Here is a 16,201-nt window from a genome sequence, read left to right as displayed (position 1 = left end):
TACACACACACACACACATATAAATATATATGTGTCTCCTGGATGGTTTGTGTTGTCACTAACCAGAAGCTGAGTGTGTTAGAGATGAGTCAAGCTGCAATACTAAGCTGAGCTGAGAAGTCTGATTTGTCTCTTTGGTGTCACTCAGCACAATTTAAGGGATACAGTAGGTGAAGCTCAAGTAGGGAATCATCATTAATGTCAAATAAAGGCAGAAGGAGCAGCTAAGCTGCAGGCAGCAGAGCACAAGAGGAGAACGTTCACCCATCACCTCCTCTAATGTTTGTCTGTCTATCAATCTATCTAACATTTATTGGACTTCAGCAGCAGTTTGTTCCAGCTTGAACAGGCTAAATTCAATTTTCTGGCTTTCTTTCACATTGTGACAGTGCTTTTGTTTTTTTACCCCACATTGAAAAATACATGGACCTTACCACAGGAAATAGCCATACTAAGTGTGGTCCCAATGTGTGTGAGGAATCTGGTGTGAATCTGAGAATGGATATGGATTCACCAAATTAAAATTTTGATTTTATATAAAAGTTGAATTCATTCAATGGAATTACTGGTTTGGTAGAGGTTTGCACTACTGTAGTATTATGTAATTCTACAACTCGTTCATAACTCCAGCACACCATATTCCAGATGAGTGACTGAAGACAATTACGAATGAATGAATGAATGAATCAATGAATGAATGAATGAGTGAATGCATGAGTGAATGCATGAATGTTTGCCTTGTAAGTCTTTTCTTGACTTTTTTTTTTTTAACCCTGAATGTGATTTTTGTTTCTCTATCTCCACAGTTGTGTATCTTCGCAGGATCACACCAGAGAGCTGTCGTGAACACACCTACATAATATCTACTGTATGCAGCAATCATCAGTCTGTGTGTTCTCCACGAGAAAGGTACAGCTTGAGTGCAAGATGAACAGGCGGTGAAGAAGACTGAGATCTGTCTCATCAGCAGGAGTAACACTTAGTGTCAATGGCGGTGATGGACTGACCAACAGTTCCTGCACCTTAACAGGAGGAGGTCAGGGTCAGAAGCAGGCAGCTTGTTTATGACCTACCCTGAATCACTTCTGTGTGTGTGTGTGTGTGTGTGTGTGTGTGTGTGTGTGTGTGTGTGTGTGTGTGTGTGTGTGTGTGTGTGTGTGTGTGTGTGTGTGTGTGTGTGTGTGTGTGTGTGTGTGTGTGTGCGTGTGCGTGCGTGCCTGTGTGTGTGAAAACTGAAAATTACGTGCCACTACCTCAATTTATCAAAGCAGTAATTTTAAACTGCTGTTATGTTTTTGTTAACAGATGTTAATGAGAAAACTGTTGTGTAGTATTTTGATCACACGACACTTGTATGAGAAAATATATACAGTAGATAATAAAGAAAAAAAAGTATGTTACCATGCTCAATTTGGAGTTAGTACAGGTAAATAACTCAAAGAAATGAGCCCATTAAAATGGTTTATGTGTCTTTAAGACGAGACAGACTAGTCTGTTACCTGACTCAATCAATTCATATTCATGAGGTACACAAGAAGAATATCATAAAATGAGGTATTTATGGTATTTTTGTCACACCATGCAGTGCTTGTGTTGAATGGTAGTCGTGATATATATTTTTAGTTCTTGTAGAAGAACTGAGGTGCAGACATCATCATGTGTCCCTCAAATCAGGCACATTTTGGTGTTTCCTCTGACTCTTTGTCTCTTCCTGAATATAAACCGACAGGAACCAGTGCAAATCCCTCCTCCTGTCTTTGACGACACCAACCGCATTGTTCCTCCTGAATCCGCTGTTCGACTAATCCTCCTCTCCAGGACCCTTGAGTAGACTTTCCCCCGGGAGGCTGAGGAGTGTGATCCCCCTATAGTTGGAAACCCACCCTCCGGTCCCCCTTTTTGAAAAGAGGGACCACCACCCCGGTCTGCCAATCCAGAGGTACTGTCCCCGACTGCCATGCGATGTTACAGAGACGTGTCAACCATGACAGTCCCTGCACATTCAGAGATTTGAGGGGTGAATCTCATCCACCCCCGGTGCTTTGCCAGCCAGAAGTTTGGCAACCACCTTGGTGACTTCAGCGTGGGTGAGGAACGAGTCCATCTCTGAGACCTCAACCTCTGCTTCCTTTGTTTAAGACATAGTAGCAGGATTGAGGAGATCCTCGAAATTTTCTTTCCACTACCCGAAAATATGCTCAGTCGAGGTCAGCAGCTCTCTGACTCTACTGTGCAACACTTTCCCCTCCTGAGACGCCGAAGAGTTTGCTAGAATTTCTTCGAGGCTGACCAATAGTCTTCCTCCCAAACTCCTACCAGACCCGAATTTTTGCCTCTGCGACTACTTGAGCTGCAGTATGCCTGGCCTGCCTGTACCCGTCAGCTGCCTCCAGTGTCCTACAATTCAGCAAGATTTGGTAGGATTTCCTCTTCAGCTTGACGGCATCCCTTACTTCCAGTGTCCACCAGCGAGTTTGGGGGTTACTGCCACGACAGGCACCAGAGACCTTACGACCACAGATCCAAGCAGCCACTTCGACAATGGAGGTTGAGAACATGATCCACTCTGACTCAATGTCCTCAACCTTGTGGGGGATATGAGAGAAGCTCTCCCGGACATCACTGACAGAGGGCTCTGCCAGACGTCCCCAACAGACTCTCAAAACACGTTTGGGCCTGCCAAGTCTGTCCAGCCCCCTGCTCTGCCAGCAGATCCAACTCACCACCATGTGGTGATTGATTGACAGCTCTGCCCCTCACTTCACCGGACTGTCTAGCATACGCAGTCGGAGGTCTGATGATACGACAACAAAGTCGACCATCGACCTCCAGCCTAGGGTGTCCTGGTGCCATGTGCACTTATGGACATCCCTGTGGTTGAACAAGGTGTTCATTATGGACAAACTGTGACTAGCACAGAAGTCCAATAACAGAACACCACTTGTCCTCAGATCGGGATGGATGTTCATCCCAATCACCCCTTTCCAGGTCTCACTGTCATTGTCCACGTGAGCGTTGAAGTCCCCAAGGAGAACAATGGAGTCCACAGTCGGAGCACTATTCAGTACCCCTCCCAGCAACTCCAAGAAGGGCGGGTACTCCGCACTGCTGTTTGGCCCGTAGGCTGAAACAACAGTGAGTCACCTGTCTCCAACCTGAAGGCGCAGGGACACGACCCACTCGTTCACCAGGGTGAACTCCCACATATGATGGCTGAGCTGTGGGGCTATAAGCAAGCCCACACCAGCCCACCACCTCTAATCTTGGGCAACACCAGAAAAATGGAGAGTCCAGCCCCTCTCAACGGTTTGGGTTCCAGAGTCCAAGCTGTGGGTGGAGGTGAGCCCGACTATATCTAGTCGGTACCTCTCAACCTCCCTCACAAGCTGTGACTCCTTCCCCCCGAGCGAGGTGACATTTCATCTCCCTAAAGCTAGACTCTTTGTCTGGAGATTGGCTCGTCGAGCCCCATGATGACGACTGCCACCCAATCCACACTGCACCCGTCCCCTACGGTTTCCTTGGCAGGTGGTGAGTCCACCGGAGGTTGGGCCGACGTCGTCCTTTCGGGCTCAGCCCGGCCAGGCCCCGTGGGCCGAGGCCCGGTCACCTGGTGTTTGCATACAAGCCCTTACCCCGGGCCTGGCTCCAGGGTGGAGCCCCGGTTGCGCCATACCATGTCACAGTCCTTGTTGTTTGCCATAGGGGTTTTGTTACGGCTCTTAGTCTGGCCCGTCACCCAGGACCTGTTTGTCACGGGAGAGCCTAGCAGGAGTATATAGTACCTGACAACATATCTCCTGGGATAATTCGGGCACCCACCACAATAAGGTGGCAGCTCTCTGCATTTCAATCTAGTTATGTAGAAATAAAACAAAAAGCCTGAATAAAAAATGTTTCTATCCTCTGGTTCTACATGACCTTTTGGTTGTACATGACCTTTTGTTCTACATGACCTTTGGTTTTTGTAGGTCATTGTTCACTCTGGATGAGTCGTCAGCACATTATGGGGCCACACATAGACAAAAAACCACTCACACATATGGAAAATTTGAAGTGATAAATAAATTGTGTGTTTCCACACATTGCTGACAATAAACTATTAGAGACTATGAGTCTGTGAGGGAATCTAGATCATTCCCCACCTCTTACCTTCTCCATGCTTCTGTCAGTCATCAACGTAATGTCTCACAATTTTGTTGTTGTCATGAATTTAAATTCTCAGGTTCCTCTCTCAGGCTCAGTTTAAGTGATGTCCTTTGGGTGGCAGTAAAACTCTTTCATACAGTGTCTAACTTCCACTCTCGCCCTGAATAACTATAGAGGCAGCAGAGTGTTAACTAGTAGTTATGGTTACCCATTTCTGATAACTGACTGTAGCAGAGTGTTAACTAGTACTAATAGTTACCCATCTCTGGTGACTGACTGTAACAGTGTTAACTACTGTTTTAGTAATGGTTACCCATCTCTAATAACTGACTGTAGAAAAATGTTAATTAGTAGTAATGGTTATCTGTCTCTGATAACTGATTTTAACTGAGGGTTAACTAGTAGTAACGGTTGCCCATCTGTGGTGACTGACTGTAACAGTGTGCCATTTACAGTAGTAGTACTGGTTGCCCATCTCTGGTAACTGACTGTAGCATGAATACATCAGTGGATGTCAGAGGCTGATCTCAGCTCAGTGGAGGACAGAAGCTTTACATTCTCATTATTTAGCAGCGAGTAATAAAACGTTAAAGGTTTATTTAGTGTAGTTCACAGCCCATGAGTTGAAGAAACACATACTCACCGCTTTATAACTTGACTTTCATCTATTTCCTTTTTCCAAAACGGCTGACATTAGCTGAATGTTCACCATCAACTTTTAATTTCAAGGAAAGAAAACGTTGAACAAAATCTGACTGGTGATGATAGGAGTCATGAGAAATAAAGAAAGGGGCATCACTATTATGTAATTTGCTTCCTGTCCGCTTGTTGCTAAGGATGGACGGCTGATAGCGTCAGTGCCTGGAGCATGAGCTTGTGAATAAAGTGCGTGTTGGCATGGACTTCACAATTGTCGGATCATGTCCTGCAGAATGTGTGCAGTTGGTGTGGAGGAGGGTTTCCACCTCCACATTTTTGTGAAGGGAAGATTCTGGTGGTGTAGGAAAGCATGACAGCTACTACAGATCATTCCTGATCTGCCTATATGCTGTACATGTTTCATCTGATCACCATCACCCCTCCATCGATGTCATACCATACCTCTCCTAACCCTCCACTGTTATTTTTTTCTACTTTAAAACTTTTTAGGCCATTGATGTTCCCTTTTCTTTAAAAAAAAAAGGTAAATTAAAAATGATAATTAGACAATAATGAATCAAGCATTGATCGATCAAATATAAACAGGAAATGTCAGCAAATATTAAAATTAATTAATTTGCTTTTATTTTTATGATTGTCTTGATTATATACAATTTCCTCCGGGATTAATAAAGTATCTATCTATCTAAATATGTTAAGAGTGAAAGGAGTGTGTACCACAAACCAGAGAACACAGTTCAGACAGCATTAACCTGCTCCATGAGAGATCCAACCTGTTGAGCTGAGCTGGATTCTGATGAAGAATAAAACTGTTCTTTAGATGCGCCTCAACAGTCTGGATTCAAACGGTGACAGAATAAGAGTCGTCTGTTTAAATGTTGGATTTGCGGTACCAACATCAATTCATCTGTCTATAATATAGAGCAACAGAAAGCAACAACAGTGGTGACACATTACGGATCGCATGTTTAAGGGGGGAGTGTGTTGATTTAATTGGGATGATGGACTAATCCCCCTCCGTACGTAGTGAGAGCTGATGCCAAGAGGAGGGCTCAAACCCAACCCGCCAGCTGTCCGTCAGACGCAGAGCGAGAACCGAGAACAGGGAGACGCGTCTCTTTTACGCACAGCAAGAACACGGAATGACTGCAGAGTCCGTGAAGCTCTTTGTCACGTTATGACGGTAAATGTACAGCACACGGCTGGCAGTAGTTTAGAGTGTATTCAGACCGATGGATGTTCTAAATCACACGCAGAGTGGACTGATCTCTCGCCGCCGTCGCGCGTAAAAGACTAACCGGTGCGTCAGGAAACAACGAAACACCAGAATCTCTTTTCTCTCAGACATTTGAGCTGAAACAACAAGATGGAAAACTTCACAGCATCTCCACAGACGAACAACTCACTGGGCATCTGGACGGACTACACTATCCGCTACAAAGTGATAAGCAGCTTACTGCTTTTTGTGATTTGCGCTTTAGGGATCGTTGGCAACATTATGGTCATCTTGGTGGTGCTCACCACCAAACACATGAGGACTCCCACCAACTGCTACCTGGTGAGTCTGGCTGTGGCTGATCTGATGGTGCTGATAGCGGCGGGTTTACCGTCCATCACTGACAGCATCTTCGAGTCGTGGGTGTTCGGTCGCTACGGGTGTCTCTGCATCACCTACTGTCAGTATCTGGGGATCAACGCCTCCTCCTGCTCCATCACAGCGTTCACCATAGAGAGATACATCGCGATCTGCCATCCCATCAAAGCCCAGTTCCTATGCACCCTGTCCAGAGCCAAGAAGATCATTCTGTTCGTTTGGGCTTTTACTTGTCTCTACTGCGTGATGTGGTTCTACCTGTCGGACATACAGGAGCTGGTGTACGACAACATCACCATCATCACCTGCGGCTACAGAGTCTCCAGGAAGTTCTATTTACCCATTTACTTTTTTGACTTCGGCGTCTTTTTCGTGATGCCGCTGCTGCTCTCGGCGGTCTTATACGGACTGATCGCCAGGATCCTCTTCCTCAACCCGCTGCCCTCCGACCACAAAGACAACAAGAAGAACGGATTCAACGACCACAACGTGAAAAACGCCCGTCACTCCAGCTCCACCGCCAAATCCCGCAGACAGGTGGGGAGGGAGGGGATGGCGGTCGGGATGACGTCACGATCTCAGTCATTTAATCTCATTTTCTACCTCAAAGTGTTAAATGGATGAAACCAACCTCACTTAAACCCTTGTTTATTAATTCATCAAGAGAATGGTGCTCACACAAATCTAGGGTTTACTGTAGAAATACGCAGTATTTTACTCAACGCAGTTGTGTTTCTAAGGGAACTTCGGCGCTCTAATTATTCAAGACCTGCTTCAGTAAATAGTTTAATCATCGACCAACGCTAAATTTATGATTAAAAATGTAATAGAAATAGAGATAGAGAGAAATAGAGAAAAATACTCAACCGGTTTTAATCGTGTAAATAGCCCTCTCTTCCACAATAATTACATGCCACACACACACACACACACACACACACACACACAAACACACACACACACCGACAGTTTATTCTCCAGCCACGTGTCTTTGATGAACCATGTTTCAAAAAGTATTAGAGTGATGGCAAAATATGTTTGTGTGTAGCTGAAGTGTCTTTGACACACGAAAGTGTGTGATAGACGCTGTGTGTGTGTGTGTGTGTGTGTGTGTGTGTGTGTGTGTGTGTGTGTGTGTGTGTGTGTGTGTGTGTGTGTGTGTGTGTGCATGCGTGTGTGTGTGTTCCTTTTATGTTTCGTTTGAATTCACACTTAATCCATAGATGAGGCTCCTTCCTGTTCTGCAGGTGTGTGTCGTTGTGTTTTGGGATGTGTGTAACCACAATGAAAAAGTCATAAAATAACTTTAGGTCTGTTGTCAAGCTGCTCCTTCTCCTCTCGCACAGACTAACTCTCTCTACCACCAGTGCTCCAGAGTTTAAAGGGTTCTTTCTGGACCCACTGCACATCATTCCAAACACATCTATGAAAATCATGCCATTTGGGGGGGGGGGTTGTTTTGTTTTGTGTTTTGTTTTTTGTGATCCTGCTGACAGACAAAAAAACCAGAGAGAAAACATCACCTCCCAGGTAAAGCTGTAAAAAATGCTGCATCTCTACTCATAAATGATTTACACAGTGATGCATAAAAGTAATTCATTCACTGTACTGTTACATCAACTTATGTAAAGAATTTGAGTTATTACCTAAATCTCTACAAATAAAGAAATAAAAATGTAAACCGAAGTCAATTTCAGCAGGATTAGACAAAAACTTATGAACTAAGGGAGAACCAATGAAGTTTTACAGCAGATCCAGATTGAGTGGTAGATCCAGAAGTTTTTTTAAAATTATTTAATAGTTTTTTCAATAAAATTTCCAAAAATGAAAAAATAGATTTAAAAAAAAAGATCTGGCGTCTTTGGATGGAGGCCATTCAAGTTGAACAGTCTAGGATGGTTCAGTCCTAGGATGGTTCAGTTATTTTTTAATAACACAAAAGCCTATGATTGCCTTTTTAAGTTCCTCTCAGTGTTTATCTTCCATTGAGAGTTCCATGGAGAGTTAATTAATTAACTGTTAAAGCAAACACTTTAATTTTTTAAGAGAAAAATATGTGTTCAACAACTGTTGTGGATTCAGATGCCGTAGGGTTGTTTTTTTTTTAACAAACTTTAAATTATCGTCACCTTTTGATACCACTCCCCAATTTTTCATCTGATTGTTTATTGGCTGGAAGAGAAAGAAAATGTTGAAATTTCTCCCAAAAATTTGTCAAAATCCTGAATTTCTGGATCACACCAAAATTTAACAGGGTCCATTTTGGCCCAAGAAGCATCAGCCCGCTGTCAAAAAAACAAACAAACAAGCAAACACACAGTTAAAAATGTACCATCCTTGAGACAAAAGGAACTGTCTTGTGTTGATTAGCCATGACACAGTGTTACCTCACAGCAAGAAGGTTCCTGGTTTTGATCCTTTCTGTGGAGTTTGTATGTTCTCCCCGTGTCTGTGTGGGTTTTCTCTGGGTTCTCCGGCTACCTCCCACCTCCAAAAACATGCAGCTTAGGAGAACTGATTATTCCAGCTTGTCCATGGGTGTGAGTGTGATGTGAATGTTCTGTGTATCTTTCGTGTGACCCTGGGATGAGCTGGCGACTTGTCTGGGGTGAATCCCACCTCTTGCCTGTCGCCAGATCGAACACCCATGACCCTCAAGTCGGATTAGTAGCTCCACAGGAAAATGAATGATTGGATGGGTGGATGGATGGATGGATGGATGGCCAACATACTTCCTCCTCTAGGAGCTGTAATGCTGCATCATTTTCTGGTATATCGCCCCCTACAGGTGACTAAGATGCTAGCTGTTGTGGTGGTCCTGTTCGCCACACTCTGGATGCCCTACCGCACTCTGGTGTTGGTCAACTCCTGCCTGGAGAAAGCCTACCTGGACAGCTGGTTCCTTCTGTTCTGCCGCCTCTGCATCTACCTCAACAGCGCCATCAACCCTGTCATCTACAACGCCATGTCCCAGAAGTTTCGCGCAGCTTTCCACAAGATCTGCCACTGTGGTAGGAAATGTTCTGAAAAACCTGCCGCCTACAGCGTGGCCCTCAGTTACAGCGTGGCCAAGGACACATCGATGGTGGAGACCACCGATCCCTTCACCACAGAGCTGGAGGAGCTGACGGTCACAGACGAGCTGCTGTCTGAGCAGAAAGTGGTGTTTCCAGATTCTTGTGTCTACGGGAAGGTGAATTTCAGAGACGCCTGAGATTCTGAGTCAATGGAGGATAAAGAAATAAAACGTGATTAGTGGAGTTTGTCAAGTGGGAATATTGTTTCTGGAGTGTCTGCTGACATTTTCAGAAGGAGGCTGCTATTGATTGAGATGTAAACACAGATTAAAGCCACTTTGGCGTGAATTAAACTGGACCTTTACAAGTAAAAACACTCAACAACAATCCCTCTTTATACTATTATCTTGGGCATATCCACGTAATATACTGTGAATTAGTCAACAAAAAACAGAAATAACAAAAACATGGTTCCTATTTAATAATAATAATGGATTAGATTTATATAGCGCTTTTCTGGACACTCAAAGTGGCTCCATTTTTCATTCACTCCTCATTCGTACTTGGTGATGTTAAGCTATGTGGGTAGCCACAGCTGCCCTGGGGCAGACTGACGGTAGCGTGGGAGCTAATTCGCGCCTGCAGCCCCTCCAACCACCATCGGAACAATCACACATCTTCACACACCAGCGAGTGCCTCACTGGAGGCAGAGGGTAAAATGTCTTGCCCAAGGACAAATGACAAGTGACTAGGGGAGTGGTAGCGGGAATCGAACTGCCGCTCCTACATAGATGTGATGTGCCACAGGCTACCACAGACTATTTAAAGCTACGAGGGGAAGCAGAACTCCCACTAGGAAAGTCCTGGGAATGAGTCAGTAAAGTGCTTTTGTCACGTTCATGGATACAAACAGTAAGAACAAAGAAAAAAAAGAAAGACTTTTATTATCCCCTTGGGGGAAAATATTTTTCCACTCCAGCCTATTTTCACACACATATGTATGTATTGGTACAGGCCCTGAAATACATGTACACACACGTGCACACACGCGCACACACACACACACACACAAGAAGCCTATAGGCAGACAATATACAGTAGACAGTAAGAGGTAGAGTTCCGGGGAGTTTCTTCTTGGTGTGCTCTATGAGCAACTTGTAGGGGGTGTATGTCTGCTAAAGAGAACCTCTGCAGTGCTCGGGAGGTGAACTTGCACCTCCGACTGCCAGGTCACACTCCAGACATTCTGGTCCATGCAGGTCTTGAACTGGCCATTGCAGCCCGAGACCTAGTGGACTGAGCTACTGCCTCCTCCCGAAACAATGATGTTTTAATACCAGAGGACACCAAAGATATGATGGAGGCAAAAACCATAATGTTAACAGATCTGGTGTGGAGGTGTTAAGTGTATCACAAGAGCACTAATGAGTCATTTTCCTAACCTTCAGACAAAATTCAGAGCAAAAGGTTAAGAAAAAATGTAAAAAATCATTGTGTAAAACCCAAGAACCTTTGCCCTTAGTAGTACCCCAACTGACTTCCAGTGCAGATGGTCCATTTACCTCTCCCTGGCAGCCACCCTGAACTGAATCTTTTTCCCATTTCATCCAGCTAATGTTCTAGTTTGTCTGGAACCATTTCCCTCTCCCAAAAGTTGGTAGGAAAATTTCAGGTGAAATTTAATTTGAAAACAATCTCTATGTCATCCAGCTCTAGTTCTCTGTTAGTAGAGAGAGGTAGAGAGAAGGAGACTAAGGGGGAGAGGTGGAGGTTGAGTCTGAAGAGGCGGTGCCAACAGGTCTCACTCTCCATTAGTGGTGTCTCATGGGCAGCATTGAGGGGTGATCACGTCCTCGGCGTCAGGCGGCAAAAGGCCATGTTGTACCTGTGTGTCAAGTCTCTAAAAATCTATCCAACTTTTCTGATAAATCTCCACATCATTTGTCATCAAATCTGTTGGTGCTACTATCCTCTCTGGAATCCATATTTACAGTAAATATTTTCATTCAGGAATGCCGTCATGCTGGACCTTTAACTTTGATTATAACCTATCAAAACTCCCAATAACAATATAAGAATTGGTATATAGCTTTATTGAACTCTTTTTTATTGGCAAAATATCCCAGTGGTTTCTTTTTCCAGGAATCCACCTGTTTTGGCCAATCACGCTTTGTTTTACAAGTAGATACCACACCTGTAGGATTTAACTACACACATCTTGGTTACCATGCCTGTAGTCGCGACTCCCCTGCAGAACGATATGAATTATCACATCTGTAGGTGGGATTAGGGAGGAAAGAGTTGAGGAGGGCTCAGTGGGAGAGCAGTGGTTCACCTTTCAGGAGGTTGATGGTTTAACTCCCTTCCCCCTTCGATCTGTGCTTGCTTGTGTCATGAAGTGATCAAGCGGTCAATCATACAAGAAAGGCATGATACGAACATTGTATTATCGTTTACCATTAAAAGAAGAGTCACACCTGAACTTTCAAGGACAAAAAAGGCCCTATTTTTACAGTGAAGGAAGTGATATGAAGCAAATTGTGAAAGCCAGGAGACAGTGTGTTCTGGCCTGAGGTGATTCAATTTCTCCAGTGTGAATGACAGATTCAGGAGCAAAAAGTACTTTTCATTGTTGTTATAGTGTTGTTATATTACTGCCAACTTGGCATAGGTTTTAGGCATTATTTATTGTTGGATGCTAAATTGTCTCTCTTGGCTTATATTTTTAGGCAGGCATTTTTAAACCCTTGGTTGCAAAATGTTCATCCTACATAATTTTTTGGCTCTTTAAAGAAGTACTCATGAAAAATTTCATGCAATTAAACCTTGTGTTTTTTTCCAACATTAACCAGTCAATGTATTTGTATTCAGTCAGGACCTTTCCATTCGAAGAATTCATACTATAATCTGTTCAAAACAAAGCATAATGAGGTTAAACAGTTGCAGGTTGGATATTGGAAATCATGTTACATGTCTTAAATTCATGTTTTTATTTGATAAAGAAGACAAACAAATTAAATGAAATAGTCACAAAATTCCAGTCAGGGAGAGCTATACCTAGCAAACCTATGCCTGGAGTGTATTTATCATATGACACTCAGTGACACAACTGTCTCCACCTGAGGGTACTGGACTCCTTTTACATGTTTACATCATTCAAAGCAGCTTCACCAGTTTCAGCAGAGTCATCAGCCACGACCACCTGCCTCTGGACACCATCGATTGACTCTGCTGATCCTCAGGAAAGATATCCTTTTGCTGCAATCTCCTTAAACTACAGACATTCAGAAATGTCACAACTGATGAACTAAACTTGTTTATTGCAGCAGATGATTTGTGATGATTAGTCATAATAGAATAACCTGATCTTCTGGACTTTAGACTCCCCGAACAGATTTTAATGAAAGCATTTTCGTCTCTAGCAGCATCAAGATAAATCCCCCAATTGAAGTTCAGACACTCCAGGTGGTGGTGGTGGATGACATGACAGAAACAGATGAAATGATGATGTTGGTGAATCTGTGACGACTGGGTGGTTGAGGACATGCATAGCAGCAGCATGAATAAATTTATATATCTACAGAGAATCATACACTATATCTTCAAAAGTATTTTCTCAGCTATTGAAATCATCACATTTAGACATTCCAGTCAATTCCATGGCCACAATCATATTCCATAATCAACTATTAGTCATATTATAACAAAGTGAAAGCAATTAGGAACAACAGCCGCTCTGCCACGAAGTAGTAGGCCAAATAAAATCACAGCATGCGGGTCTTTGGATGTTGAAGCACATAGTGCACAGAAGTCTGCAACTTTCTACCTTTCTACCTATAGACCCCAAAACTTCATGTCATCATCAGACTAGCTCAAGGACAGTGCTTAGAGACCTTCATGGAATAAGTTTCCATAGCCAAGCAACTGCATCCAAGCACAATGCAAAGCATTTAATGCAGCGCCGCCACTGGAATCCAAAACGGCGGAGACACGGTCTCTAAAGTGACAAATCACGCTTCTCCGTCAGATGAATGAGTTTAGGTGTAGAGGTTGCCAGGAGAACGGTACATGTCTAACTGCATTGTGCAAGTGATTGCACAAGTTTAAAGTTTCGTGGAGGGGGTATTGTTGTGTTGGGTTGTTTTTCCCCTTTGTTCCAGTGAAAGAAACTCTTTCTTCAGTATACTAAGAAATTTCTGATTTTTTCCAAAACTGTAGGAACACTTTGGTGATGGCCCATTATTGGCCCACAAAGCAAGGTCCATAAAGACATGGATGAGCGAGTTTGGTTTTGAAAAACGTATTTGGTCAACACAGAATTCTTTAGAAATAGGATGATTCTCAAGTATACAGTATATCAGTGTGAAAGGAGGCAAGCAAGTATTCTTGGTAATATAGTGAATGTATAAAGACAGCTGAGACATGATGGCTACCAATGTTGTGTGATTAAGAGCCTCAGACATGAAGATTGAGCATACAGTGAGAGGTGCTAACAACAGATGATTAGAGCTTCATAAAATAGTCTTTACAGAGTCAGTATACTGCTGGCTCTGACCACACTCCCAGTGATGTCACAGCGATCTAATAAGACTGAAGGAAACATCTAAATCAGTGAAACAAGGTGAGAAGGATGAACTAGTGCAGGCTAGCAAGAACAAGACTGACATTCATTTTTTGTGCTGTTTCTTCCATTTTTGGGGGTCACTGGGGTTGCTGGAGCCTATCCCAACAGACTTCTGGGCTGGGAGACGCTCTGGACAAATTGCCAGTACATCACAGAGCCACACTAAAAGACAAACAACCACTCACACACACTCACGCCTACGAACAATTTGGAACCCTCAATATTTAACAAATACATTACTCTATTCATACATGTTTATGTACGTACATAAGATATGTCCCTCATTTGTGTCAGCAATGGGGCATTTGGACTCTGTGGCAGAGTTGGGCTACCGTGGATGTCGTGTAACAAAGTATACGCTGATAGAATTCAGCTGCGGCACTGCAACGTTCACCAATGTCCAACTTGAAGAAAAATAAAGTGAATGTTCTGTATTCTGTGAACTGTATATTTAACCAGCAGCTGCTTTGCTCATCTTTTCATTTGTGCAAACTGTCAGTGAACTGTCACACTACTGAACTGTCACATTCACTAGTGTTTGTGGACAGTCACACAACAGTCTTTCTTTGATGGCTGTTTCAGGACTGAACAATTCTTGAGCTTCTGTAGTTTCAAATGTTCTTGTATGTATTTAAAGTTGTTTATTTATATAACTCTATGGTTTGTGAGACATGAAGGAAAATTTATGTCATCTACTTTCATCATAGCTCATTAAAGCATTCTAAATGTTCTGTGATGTACTATTTTGAAGCTGTTTCTTTTAACATTCATGTGATCCTCTAAGAATGTTTGGTGGCGATCCACAAAAAGTAATTAGTATATTTTATGTTTGTGTTGCAAATAAAATTTTCTGGGATTAAATTATAATATTTTATTATTTTTATATTGTTTATAAATCTAAGTCACCATTAGATTTCTCTCTCACATGATTTGGTAAAACGTTGGTACATCTGTCAGATGTTCCACTCATGCTTCAGCCTTGGTTCCATCTAGTTTTCAGTGGAGAAAAGGTTCTGATAACCCACTGGACTCTGCCTACCCAGCACTACATGGTAGACAGACACTGTTAGTGTTGTGCCCTTAGACAGGGAAACAATAGTGAGAGAACTGAGGAAAATCACAAGCAGCTCTATCGTTCACTTATTGTATTGAACCATTTTTCACATCATACAAAATTTACTTATATTTAACAAAAACAATAATACATTCACTAACCCAGTGTCAGTAGCACAAATATCATTACAAATGCACTTCCGTTTTAAACTAAATTATTCCATGGCCAGCATATTATGGAATATTTTTTTAGTTTATCAAATTTCTTGTAATGATACATGAATTGCAAAATTAGCACTTCTTTCCCTCAATGTAGACGTGTTAGCTAGCAAACCTGGAAGGGCTAACTGTCCAATATGGCCGCGCCACGATGCCGCCTCTAGCTTAAAACTTGGCATATGAAACTCTTTTTAACAATTAAAAAAAAAAGGAAATATGTCATTTCTACCAACTAAAATCACAATAACACAGAGTAAAACGTTGCAAACATGTCATATGAAGCTGCTTTGTGAACGCTAATTACCTTAAACAGGGAAACGATAGTGAGAGAACTGAGGAAAGTCACACGCAGCTCTGTCGTTCACTTACTGTATTGAACGAAGCAGCAGAGCGCGTCTCCCCCTACCGGAGCCCTGAGGCATCACCAACCGATCACCGAGCAATCGATCTACCTCCACACAGCTCTGAGGCATCACCAGTATATTGCTAAATAATCAAACTCCTCATATGAGAAAAAAACAACATTAACAAGGTATGATGGAATTGCCCTTGTATTTTAAATTGAATATGGGGTGAGTGATTCACAAAATAACCTGTCACATTAGCAGCTGCTGCTACACATAAAGATCATTTGCAGCAGAAGAACCAAAAGGTTCCTTCAAGAGCTGGTGTAGCCCAAAGCAGAGACGGAAAGTAGTCATCAGGTGGTCATCCAGAAAAGGTGATCTGACACATCAGCCATTGTCTTTTTGTTTACACCGATGGAATGGAACAGTGTTGTTTATCAACAATATCATTTATCTTCCATCCATCCATCTTCAACCGCTTATCCGAGGCCAGGTCACAGGGGCAACAGTCTCAGGAGGGATGCCCATACTTCCCTC

At 42.9% G+C, this 16,201-nt stretch overlaps 1 protein-coding gene across 1 annotated transcript; it reads left to right on the top strand.

The window, feature by feature from the left end:
• Nucleotides 1–5,904: 5,904 nt before the first annotated feature.
• On the top strand, nt 5,905–9,789 carry trhrb (thyrotropin-releasing hormone receptor b). Its single transcript, XM_068333914.1, has 2 exons — nt 5,905–6,940; nt 9,192–9,789. Exons 1-2 carry the CDS (start codon nt 6,176–6,178, stop codon nt 9,615–9,617), a joined length of 1,191 nt encoding a protein of 396 aa, XP_068190015.1. The 5' UTR covers nt 5,905–6,175; the 3' UTR covers nt 9,618–9,789.
• Nucleotides 9,790–16,201: the final 6,412 nt, after the last annotated feature.

This window comes from Antennarius striatus, chromosome 14 (genome assembly GCF_040054535.1).
Source record: "Antennarius striatus isolate MH-2024 chromosome 14, ASM4005453v1, whole genome shotgun sequence".
Classification (NCBI taxonomy): domain Eukaryota; kingdom Metazoa; phylum Chordata; class Actinopteri; order Lophiiformes; family Antennariidae; genus Antennarius; species Antennarius striatus.
Note: the sequence above shows the minus strand (reverse complement) of the source record. Positions and strands in the feature narration are given on the sequence as shown.

Bases quoted from the DNA above. Each gene is read 5' to 3' on its own strand.
- trhrb (XM_068333914.1), top strand. From the start codon at position 6,176: ATGGAAAACTTCACAGCATCTCCACAGACGAACAACTCACTGGGCATC. The intron at 6,941-9,191 runs GTGGGGAGGGAG...CGCCCCCTACAG, and splicing joins CCGCCAAATCCCGCAGACAG to GTGACTAAGATGCTAGCTGT.